General features: G+C 30.8%; 1 protein-coding gene and 1 long non-coding RNA gene across 4 annotated transcripts in view; one reads left to right on the forward strand and one right to left on the reverse strand.

Moving 5' to 3' along the window:
• The window catches only part of LOC148619021 (prominin-1-A-like), a 68,264-nt gene extending 56,580 nt beyond the window's left edge, over positions 1 to 11,684 (reverse strand). For both annotated transcript variants that reach the window (XM_088578502.1, XM_088578501.1), the window contains exons 1-2: positions 11,379 to 11,684; positions 4,074 to 4,141 (exon numbers count right to left, since the gene is read on the reverse strand). In XM_088578502.1, coding sequence (XP_088434628.1) covers positions 4,074 to 4,141; positions 11,379 to 11,592 — 282 coding nt within the window. In that variant the 5' untranslated portion in view covers positions 11,593 to 11,684. The remainder of the gene's footprint in view (positions 1 to 4,073; positions 4,142 to 11,378) is intronic.
• On the forward strand, positions 1,517 to 4,838 carry LOC148619022 (uncharacterized). Of its 2 annotated transcripts, none has more exons than XR_015921510.1 (3): positions 1,517 to 1,686; positions 2,432 to 2,538; positions 2,848 to 4,077. It is a non-coding gene; the product is annotated as an uncharacterized LOC148619022 (long non-coding RNA). The 2 variants fall into 2 exon arrangements; XR_015921509.1 differs by lacking the exon at positions 2,848 to 4,077 and adding an exon at positions 4,363 to 4,838 and having other exon boundaries at positions 1,520 to 1,686.
• Positions 11,685 to 11,964: the final 280 nt, after the last annotated feature.

Here is an 11,964-nt window from a genome sequence, read left to right on the forward strand (position 1 = left end):
AAAATGTTTGTTTCCCCTTTCCCAACCCTAGCTCCTGGCTTTGGGTAGGCAGGGAAATTTTTTACTCTGAGTTCATATGATTCTGTAAAAACCATGATCAAAGAAGTGAAATATGTTGCTTTGAAAATTTAAAAAAAAAATTATGTCAGAGATGGGAAGAGCCAAATTTTATGGGTAGGTAGGGCAACCAACTCAATTTTCATTTTGACCTAATTAAAATTACCTGTTACATTTTAAAACTCTGCTGACTCCCCTACTGATTTTGTTAATTCAGAAATAATGTATTATTGCTATTCAATAACCATGGCATGTAACGTATATGATGCAGTGAATAGATTTTACTTTTCTTTTAATAAGAATGAGTTAAACATTTAACACATAAAAGCAAAAAAATCATCTTGAAAACACAAACTGGATGGTTTAGTTTCTTAAATAGCAGACAGAGGGTGATTTTTGTCAAAAACTCACAGAATTTACTTTTATTTCTTATTCAGAAGCAGTTATAGCAAGAAACCAGTCTTAGTTTGGAATTCGGCTATTGTACTTTTGATATAAAAATATTACAGATTGTACATGAAATTGGCCCTTTGCAAGAGTTATTGTTCTTGGTTTGGTTAATTTATGTGGGAGATGTAAATATGGTTTTCAGTAAAAGAGAGATCTGTATACAGATAGTACTGTTGTTACTTATATAGTGTACAAGTAAGTTGTTCCAAAAAACATAGTTTGTTCTTTGGGTTTTTTTCACCATTAATCATTTCACCATTGGCAGCATGCATATAAATTTTATATTGATTGGTACTCAACAAGATCTTCAGCATCAACACAAGCCTAACAAGTTTGGAAAACTTAAGCAATACATTGTATAACTTTGAAACTGCTTTATTCTATCTCAATTCATATAAAAAGACTAAACATAACCCAAAGACATTTGAACATTTAAATAAGGTCTTGTCTAAATCCTTAAAAGTAATATTTATCCCGAAACCATTGATGTGTTAAGTATTCGTCTATAAACTTCATCATTCAGAATTAATCTTGCGTCTACATGTTTTTAAATATTATCAGCTTTCTTACTGACTTTATGAGGAGGGTGTTTACTCCTTATGTTCATGTACGGTTGATTTTTTAGATAAAAACAAATATGGATGGATATGGCGTAGCAGAACAAATGCACCAGATTGAAATAACCTGAAATGATTATAATTACAAAAGATAGAAGGCCATGAACAGGACTATTCCTATGGCAATTTATACCTGAAGCATATTTTAAACTAACATTGGCGTGTTTACACATTTTAAATTCTTCTTTCTGCAATTAAATACTAGTAACCTACATTGTAATACAATCATATTAATTTTTTTATCGTAATAAAGATTACAAAAGATAAAATTCATGAAGACCACATCACATTACAAAAATAACAAGTCAGGAAGCAGAAACTGTAGACTCACTGATATCTTATTCACCCTTTTTCCACAAAGGAATGAAATATCTTTTGAAAGAAGTGTTCACCCAACACACCACTTTTAAGTCGCTAATAGTGTTAGCGACTTCTTGCACTCGTAATTTCTGTATTAAATATACACATATAATTTGCATTAATGTGTAGTCATACGCCACATAATCCAGCAGATCTTCGCCATGTTCACCACCAAAGCGTCGTAGTTCCAGGTTCATACCAGGTAAAAATGTATCTCTTAAATATCAAACATGTGTTGTACGTGTGTTTCTTGCTTGTATGAGAATGGGAAGGTTTCATGAAATGATCAGTAAGCTTTAGACATTACCCGGTTTCCAATTCAGGCACTAAGGCTAGTTACAAGTCTATATAGGTCATATACATTAGCATGCCCTGACATTTATGAATATTCATTGCCAGCTGCTAAATCTGGTTCATAAACTGGTTCCTGGTCAATATCATAAGCAACCCAAAGATTGCTACAACGTTCCTTTTATAAAACATATCATACATGTCTGCACATTTTTTGCTTGTATTAGAACGGGAAGTTTACATTAAAGGATAAAATGATCAATTAGCATTGAATTTATGTAATATTACCCAGTTTCCTATTCAAACACAGGCGTTCATTACAATTGATTATATGAAGTTCATATATATTATCAGTACACCGATATCTATATATATATATATCCATTCGGTTCATAACAGTTACGAAAGAGTACGAAATAATATCAAGGGAATCAAAATTTCAGCAAAAGTCCCCCGATTTTAGAGCATATAGCATTTGTACCATTTCGGATGTTTAAAGTATGCCAAAATCGGTGACAGTGAATATTTGACGATTAGGGACTTTCAAGACTTCAGTCTTTGATTATTATTATTACATGTACAAATGTATGTTCTATAGATTTCTAACATTAGTTTGTTTTTTTTTATTTCTAATGTTTTCAAATTACTATTTGTAGTTTGTGTACCTTAGAATAACTTTTTAAGTAGATGTGGGAGTATATCCTCTTAGAAGCCTATTATAAGTTCAATGACTCCAAATGTCTTACTATTGAAATGGGAATATGTAAGTACTACATTTAAGTACTACAAGTAAGGAATACAGTATCAGAAATTCTATATGATTGAACTACTGCCCATCCAAACTGTTAACAAACATATATGTAACATCAGTATAGGTAATGGTGATAACATCAAATACAATATATCAATATTTAAATTCTTTTCCTGATATGCATTTGATAGTTTTTTACTTAATGAATTCAACAACAATACTTGATACTTTTCTATACAAATGTTTTCTAATGTCATTACTACATGATTCTATGTCCAGCAGACATTATTCAATTAATTATCTATCTTCCCTTTACATAAGCAAATAAAATGCTTCCTGGAGTACAGCTTGATATGACTGCAGAGGTCGTACCCTGAACAATTGGGGCAAGTATGGACACAAACTTGATAAACCTTTGATTTTTACTTTTGATGACATATGACACATAATAAAAACTTTACCCTTTTTTGGCCCCGAATTCCTTAATGTTTCAGTCGAAATCTCCAAAGTCAATCCCAACCTTCCTTTGTGTGTATAGTACAAAAAAATGGACCTTGCAGTAGAATTTCATTTACATATCAAATCCCTTTCACTCAAGTTAATATCATCCAGAATTCAGAAACATTCTTGTTTCAACCCCTATTGAAGCATCTAATTCTTTAATGAACAAATGTCACAACCCAAAAAACCTATTCCAGTCTCCTTTTTTGATCTATGGCACCTTGTAGTTTAAATCAAAAAGTCATACATTTACTTTTACGTAAGTAGTTGTCTAGACATAAGGTACCAGTATATAATTGTTTCTAGCCCCTAATTCCTATTTGGTACAAACCATAGTCCCTTAAATTAACCCAAGCCTTTCTTTGATCGTATGGCAACTTATGGTACATTTAAAAAAGATCCCATTACATTGTACTTATAGACCAGTTATTTTCCGGACATCAGGAAAATGCTTGTTTCTGGCCCAGTTTTAGCACTTTATTCTGAAACAGGACAACTCTTAACCCTGAAAATCAATCCAAGTCTGACCTTGTTATGAAGGAATACCATAGACATCCATATGCTTTTACTGGAGTTACATAGTTAAATTTTATGAAATGCTTGTTTTCTACCCCTTTTGGACCCTGATTCTAAATGTTTGGACCACAACCCTCCAATCAATACCGGTACCAACTTTCCTTTTGCAGTTTGACACCTTCTTATGAAATTTAATAAAAGATCAACGAACTTGCTATTACATGAAAATCTGCTTGCAACAACAACACATTGCTGAATGAATGAATTCAAAATTGTCCCCTTTTCATATGAACAATTGATTTCAGGGCTGAGTGAATCAAAAGGACAAAAAATGAAGGTTTTGGGCATGACAACTCAGATTCAAGCATGCCAAGTTAAAGTACCAGCATTATGTGACGTTTTCAGGGAAAAAATAACAATTCTTTATAGTCACTGAAATGTCAGATAATTACCATGACAATTAGCATTTTATATCCACAGTTTTACCAGATTAATGCATTTTAAAATATAGATACACTAAAAGTACTTACATCTCTCCATCTATTTGCAAACTCAGCATAGTCACCCTTTTTTATCAATGATTCTACTTCACTAAAAGCTAAAACAGAAAAAAAATGTATAACTATACATATAAATTATTAAAAACAGTTTAGATATTAACAAAAGTCTGTGAGTTATTCATAGAAATGTGAATGTTCAAGGTTTTTCTATAAAGATGTATATTCCATTTATATAAAATTTTGTACTAAAAAAAATAAACTTAGACAAATCTTCATTGATGTCTCATAATATTTCATACCAACAAGACGTATTTTGCAGTTTATCAACTTTATCTACTGGTACACATATAATGGAGCCAAAATGTTAGTTCTCTGTACATCAAAGACATGTGCCATATGGAAATCCATCATATATAGACAGAGATAACTGATTAAACCAAGCATGGTGCCAAATATTTTTAGAGCAGTTTAACTAACAAAAATTATTTATCAAACAATAAAATAATAACAGGATAATTTTTTAATATTAATTGCATTTTTTTGCAAGTAAGTGTCTCAAAAGTTTTGCATTGTAAATCTTTCTAACTCAGAAATAACAATTATTCAAAAACTTTCAAACACTAAGTTCTGCTAAATTTTTATTCCCAAAAAAAAGCAAATGCCATAGAAGGAAATGGGAATATGATTAAGGTCACAATAAAACAATTTAAATTTCCTGGTACTAACATTTTGTTTATAATATACAATTTTAAAGCTATTGTTGGTGTTAATGTTTTTAGTGTAACAACTTAATTCAGTATAGTTTCATGAAGTGACTGCTTCCTGGTTTCAATATCCATTCAAATCAAATTTTGGAAGAAAAAAAGACTAATTGTTCTTAACAAACCAGGATGTTCAAGTCAAATGAGGTCTACTAGAGTTTATCAAATGTCTATTTATTATGATAGAAATACTTGACACTAAAACTATTTACATATGATAAATAATGATAGAGAAAGATATACCAATACAAATTTTGTCTCTTTTAAAAAATGTAAATATTAACTAATGGTATTTGAGATGGTCAGAAATGTGTAGATTTTTTTGTAACTATATGAAAAAGTTTGAAAGAGGGCAAAACTGTTGACATTATTGCACTTTAAAAGTTGAAAGGAATTTCAGCATGGTATCAATCAATATGAAAATTCCCTCAGATCAAAACAAGTTACATGTACATGCTTCACTCTATCATCATTATCATGTACAAATGTCAAAGCTCAAACATGTAATCTGTCATTAATAACTTGCTGTATGCAATGTAGAGATTGCTTTAACAAACAGAGAAAAAAATCTACTGCACATTGTCCACAGGCCTTGAGTATCACTGTTTAAAGAATAATCAAGGGAAACAAGGTTATAGCTGTAATCAAATGAATGCAATCCATGGGCAAAGACCGGACATGAAAAACAGATACACACAACAAAGTAACAAAATCATACATACATAGCAACAAAAGCGAATGAGCCAACAGTTATAACATCATAACAAAAGGACCTTCACTCAGACAGTAAAGGAAATTGTTCACATAGATTTATAGAACTATAGATTAATAATGTTTTATGTTCTCATTTATTACCACCCTTTCCCTTTTGATCAAGTTAACTCTTCTACATTATAATCAAACCCCACAAAGGATCCCCCTGTACCAATGATATCATCATAGTAACTAACCAAGCAGTAATAAAACTAGTACTTAACATCCTTGTGGCAAAACCATCCTACCCTGTAATCAGTTCATTTGAACAAATTTGTACTTAAAAAAGTATGCCTAAATTTGTTCTACATGTATGTCATGTAAACATGTATGAATATCTGAATTTTTAGTGAAAATGAGTGTTAACCACTTTAGTATAATGTACTTTTGTTCATTACTTAATAGAAAAGAAGATTTAACCATCCCTCACAAGTACATGTACACATAGTGAATGTCTATAATCTTACGTAAAATAGTAAGAGGATGTAATAAAAAACTGATCACACACTGATGACATGGCCAGAGAAACAAAAACAAAATTCTTAAAATAGTAAAAAATTGTCATGTATTATGCATGTAAATGTAATGTAGATGTACATGTAGGTAAACTGATGTGCTTGTATACAATGACTCAAAATCATACATAGTACATATACATTTTGTACTTACATGAACAAAAACCCAGTACTCTATGAACATTGTACATATATACTGATGTAAACACTAAAGCAAAGAACTGATCATGAGACCAGTTTTAGCATTGCTAGAAATCTATAGTTTATAAAACAAATACAGAGTTTGTATAGGAAATCCCCTGAAGTAGAAATGAAAATAACAATAAATAACATTTTTTCACAGTTGTATTTACTTTGAACTACATTCTTTTGGTAAAGTTTATTACCAATAGAAATGGCTAACTTCTATGTAATTGGTTCAACCCTTGCTTAAAAATAAAGTTCACAATTATCCTGACTTTATATTTGACTTTACATAGACCAATTAGGCACAAATTTAGGCATCCATAGGATTACTAGTAATTCAGATACATGTACATGTAATCATCATGGTGTGTGAATGCCTGAATGGATGCATAATTCATATCAAGAGCAATGCCAGTCTACTAAGAACAACAAATGTATCTGAATACCTGTCAGGTAACTAATTCTTTTTTTTCTTGATAGGATCGATAAAAAATCATCAAGATAGTAAAACTCATCCGCTACATTGCATATAATTTATAACCTTGTATATCACACACAATAATGACGTTTCCATGACTAACAGAATCATTTTTTTTTTAAATATCTAATCAATTCCAAGTTAAGACTGTTATACACTTATACAGAAGATGGGTGTTGAGTACCGGTCATCAAACTTTCATTCAGCACAACATGCAGTGGTTATGATCCTGTCTTTTACACATAGCAAAATTTAAGAAGAACTTTTCAAACACTTTCAAAAAACCCTTGACATCCCAAAATATTTATTGTCAAAGCCCAGAATGCTGATCCTTAATCAATTAAACATTGAATCATACAAATGAATTTTAATCTGAGTCTCAAATCTTTTGAAATTTGAAAACGTGAACGCCTTATGTTAATGTGAACAAGCAACTTGTAGCCTTGTGTCTCCCACTGCTACCGCAAAAAAGTTAAAATACAAAAGTCCCATAACTCCTGTAAAATTTGTTGAATCAAAATGGCCATGCAATATCAACTACAAATGGTAAATAACAATCCTACAAAATTCAAACACAATTTGTAGAGCGGTATGCAAGAAGTTGTGTCCACTAAGTGTTCCTACAGTGTAGCATGTAAAAATTCAACTAAGTTCTGTAATTCATTTAAAATTTGGCAAATCAAAATGGCAGGGTAATACACTCAACTACATATGGTGACTAACAATCCAACAAAATTCATAGAGAAGTATCTGAGGAGTGTCCTCCACTAAGTGTGACAGATGGACACATGGATGGACAGACACCAGTATTTCTATGACCCCTTCTATGTTATGACAGGGAGCAAAAATGATAATAAAAAACCTTAACATTCTCTGTCAGACATAACAGTATAAATTATGGATTACTAATTTTGATTAAGCAGACCTTCACAAAGGCAGTCTCAGCAGTTTGACTGGGATAAACTAAATTTAAACTGCAAAAACTCAAATAATATTCTTGCACAGTCCTTTCCTTCAAAATTCTCAACAACTAGCCTGACAAATAGAGAACTGTATAAGACTCAACTAGCCCAGAACAAGAAATGTACACAACATTTCACTTGCCAAATCAATTTTAACTAGCACTGGGCTTCGGGCTAATGGCTAAAGGCGAGACTGCTTGCATGTACTTGTATTAAGTATTAGAAATCAAAATAGAAATGAAGAAGAAGTCTTAAGGTAGAAAAATTAATGTTGCCAAGACCAGTATTTGCAATACAATCATATGAAATTCAGGAAGAATTTAAAAGATCAAAGGACAAATTAATAAAGGATTTTATCTGTTATATTTACTATATGTACCTTTTCTAATGACATGTTATGGTTAAGTTACACTACTGAGTTGCATGATGTCTATATTTATATATGCTAGATAAAACCTCTTAATAATTGTACTGATAAATTAGCATTCCTTGAAATAAACAAATTCAAAATATAAGGAGAACGGATATGGTGAATAGGTGACAGAGGGATCACTAATTAAATGCCTCCCTGTTTGGGAAAAAATAGCCTAAAGGCTATTCAAACTGACATATTCATGGTTGCATTGAAATGAAACAATGGTGATTATGCCTATATCAAAAGGGAATGCAGCCTATTCTGACTTCTGTCCAGGGAGTTCTCTGAACATTAAACCGCACTTATCTACAGTATGGAACAGTACTGAGGAATTGAATAATACATGTACATGTAAGTTCAATTTCAACAGGTGAAATAGTGTATACAAGAAAAACTGTCCAGTTCTAGTGGTAGATTAGTCAATTATGTTCCTATAATATAAAACAGTTTCAGAATTCCTCATTAGAACTGTAAAGGAGTTGTTTCAATGCTTCCGCACCACAAACTGATAAAACAATGCTGACATCCTGAAAATATATTACCCTTGTTCTTCTGAGTCCCTTTTTATGATTAACAGTTTACTGGAGGACTCATTACAACAGATTTCACTTAAATTATTATAAATGGCAGTTTAAACTAGGGAAAATAGAAAAGCTTTTCACACAGTTGCTGGGAACATCTAGTAATTTATTCATTTGAATATTGTACAGGCAAATTGTTATACTAACAGGGTTAAAACTATTTAAGGTACATGTGTCTATGATAACCAAAGAATTTAAAACATCTAAATTCAAACATGTTTATAACCATTCAAGTCTCAATTACAAGCTAAGTAAATAATAGGTATAAAAAAACACATAGGAAAACAATCTCTGTTCATAAGGCGACTAATATCACTTCATTTTTTCCAAAATAATGTGCAAAAATACATTTTTGATCCTTTTAGAATTTACATTTACTTTTATCATTATACACATGTTTGCTAGGAACATCTAGTAATTTATTCATTTGAATATTGTACAGGCAAATTGTTATACTAACAGGGATAAAACTATTTAAGGTACATGTGTCTATGATAACCAAAGAATTTAAAACATCTAAATTCAAACATGTTTATAACCATTCAAGTCTCAATTACAAGCTAAGTAAATAATAGGTATAAAAAAAACACATAGGAAAACAATCTCCGTTCATAAGGTGACTAATATCACTTCATTTTTTCCAAAATAATGTGCAAAAATACATTTTTGATCCTTTTAGAATTTACATTTACTTTTATCATTATACACGTACATGTACATTGTATATGTAACTGAAGTTCTTGTGAATAATTGGTCTGAGACAATCAATATCACTTTAAGATTTATTGTGACCAAATCATTCTAATGTAATACATGTAAATAAGATATAAATATATCATATATAGTGTAACAGTCTTCTTTGTTCATTGGTTATTATGATCATGTGATGCAAATAATATTCCATGTTTATGAAGCCTTGTTTCCATTTTTAAATACAAAACATATATTGATGCTATGTTTTTTTTTATATGTATATTGATGCTATGTTTCTATTTATATGTATATTGATGTTATACTTCTAAATTTAAATCTAGATATAAAGCATTCCTTTCCGTAATTCCACTCAGCTAATCATGGCAGCAAATTACATCTACAACACTCCAGTCCATATCCAAAATACATAATCTACATATGTAATATACAAATTAAGGTCCATATATAACTTATTTACTTCGTTAAAAGTCCATAATTGATAAATATGTACTTGTCTGTGTAAGAAATATGAAAATTGACGACCATTTAAAAGATTTTCTCTTTTCTTTTAATGTTAGTGGTCTGAAAAACGTTTCGTCATATAATCTGAATACAAAATGAATCTTCATAACTCTTCAAGATACAAAAAAATGTGTAAATTATCAAGTATACTGTATTCAGTTCACTACTGTATAATACAATGTAGATTATCATAACATCATTTTTTAAAAGAATCATACAATGAACATGTTTCTCCATAAAGTATGATGTAAGTAATTCATTGACACGGACTTAAGCAATTTACGACAATTATTTACACATGTGATTGTGTAGGTCTAACAATAATAAAACATTTAAGGACATGTATGACCCTAAGGTGTGAGGTAATGACAACAACATGACAATGTGTAAACACAATTACCATTAATGCAGTATTTGAAATTGTACAATTGTACAAGGGTGTTCAGATACTTTTATTTATTTTTTTAAAACTTAACTTGGGTAAAATAAGTACATTGTACATCTGTGTACCCTGAAGCTACATGTACATGTGTAATAGTAATAAGACAAAAGTAATAAGGCATTGCCATAAACTTTACACAAAGTCTTGCATCCACAGAGCATTACAGTAGAGTTAGAAATAGTAGCCTGCCCGCCAGCCCGAGTCTGGCTATTTTTTGGCAGGGCTGGCAAATTTTAACAAAAATCTATATAGCCATATAGTAAATATATTGAACAATTGTATTCAGGACTGGCTAGAATTTGAGTGTGTTTCCTACCCTGATTACATGTATATATGTATTTATACAAGACATACATGTATAAAGAATGTGTATATGCAAACCAATAATTTTCCCCTCATCTAGAAAACCTCACATTTTTGTACATTGTCTGAATGTCAAAACAGGTTTCAATACTTTTTAATTGACTCTGTTGATAGTAATGATTTCATTCTTTGTGAAAACAAAACACATTCACTCTTTACATTGTCCACACTTCCCACTGAATGATGAAACAATGAAATACAGACTTGTTTTACAGCCTAATCAAAAGTACTTGTAGCAGTACTAGTACAAGTAGTACTGTAAAGTATGTTGAAAGCATTATCAAAGTCAATGAATGATATTCAAATAAAATCTAAAATTTTATTCAAGATACAAGTTGTACCTTCTCAAAATTATCTTTTAAGTTTATCTACAAGTATCAAATACAAGTCTATACAGCCACAGAAGGGTGCATTTGTACTGATGAGGAGAGTTTTTGCTGCATATGTTTTGACAAAAAAGTTTTTTCATCAGGAATGGGATACAAGTACATGTACAATTATCGTCTTCAGATCTCAGAGCATGTAGTACAGGTATCAAACCACCTTGATTTGTACAGTTATCACAATATTCACCTTTATATATAAAAAAATATGATTTTTTTAACTGTAAGAAAACCTTAAAAAATAGAGGTATTCTACATATATTAAGGGATAAAATACTAACTTATTTTTCCTTCTCTTTGCGTCTGTGAAATAAAATCCTCGCTCTGAACAGTATTTAAAAATCCATGGACAATCTTCACAAGTCCTTCCACACCTTTTTCTAAAGAGCTAGTTGGATTGTCAGTGGTTGGGTCAGCCGTAACTTTGTCATTTTCTTGTCCAAAAGCCAGGAATAAGAATGTAATAAACAACAGTAAAATAAAAGATGTTTTCATTGTTTCACATCAGTTAAGATAAATAACGAGTGTATGTTTTCACTTCCGAAAGTTTACAATACGATGCAGGTCATTGTTCTTTCTACTTCCGGGGTCAAAGTGACGTCATTTTCCCTGCCCATTTTAACGATAACTTATTTTGTATTTATTCTTAATTTTCATGATTTTATTATTTTTTTAAGATATGCCAAACATATTGATGTACTTCAGCCATACAGGAAACCGAGGGTTTCCTGTATTCAAACGCTTGAACTATTTTATTTTCTTTTTTGGGGAGAGGGGAGAAAAAAAATCCAAAAAAATTGGGGGGGGGGCAAATTAATTATGTCTTTTTTTTGGGGGGAGGCTTTCATATTTTGATTTTTTTTTCAT

The sequence above is a fragment of the Perna viridis genome, chromosome 4 (assembly GCF_037379345.1).
Source record: "Perna viridis isolate PV_CMFRI_1.1 ecotype Kerala chromosome 4, ASM3737934v1, whole genome shotgun sequence".
Taxonomy (NCBI): Eukaryota; Metazoa; Mollusca; class Bivalvia; order Mytilida; family Mytilidae; genus Perna; species Perna viridis.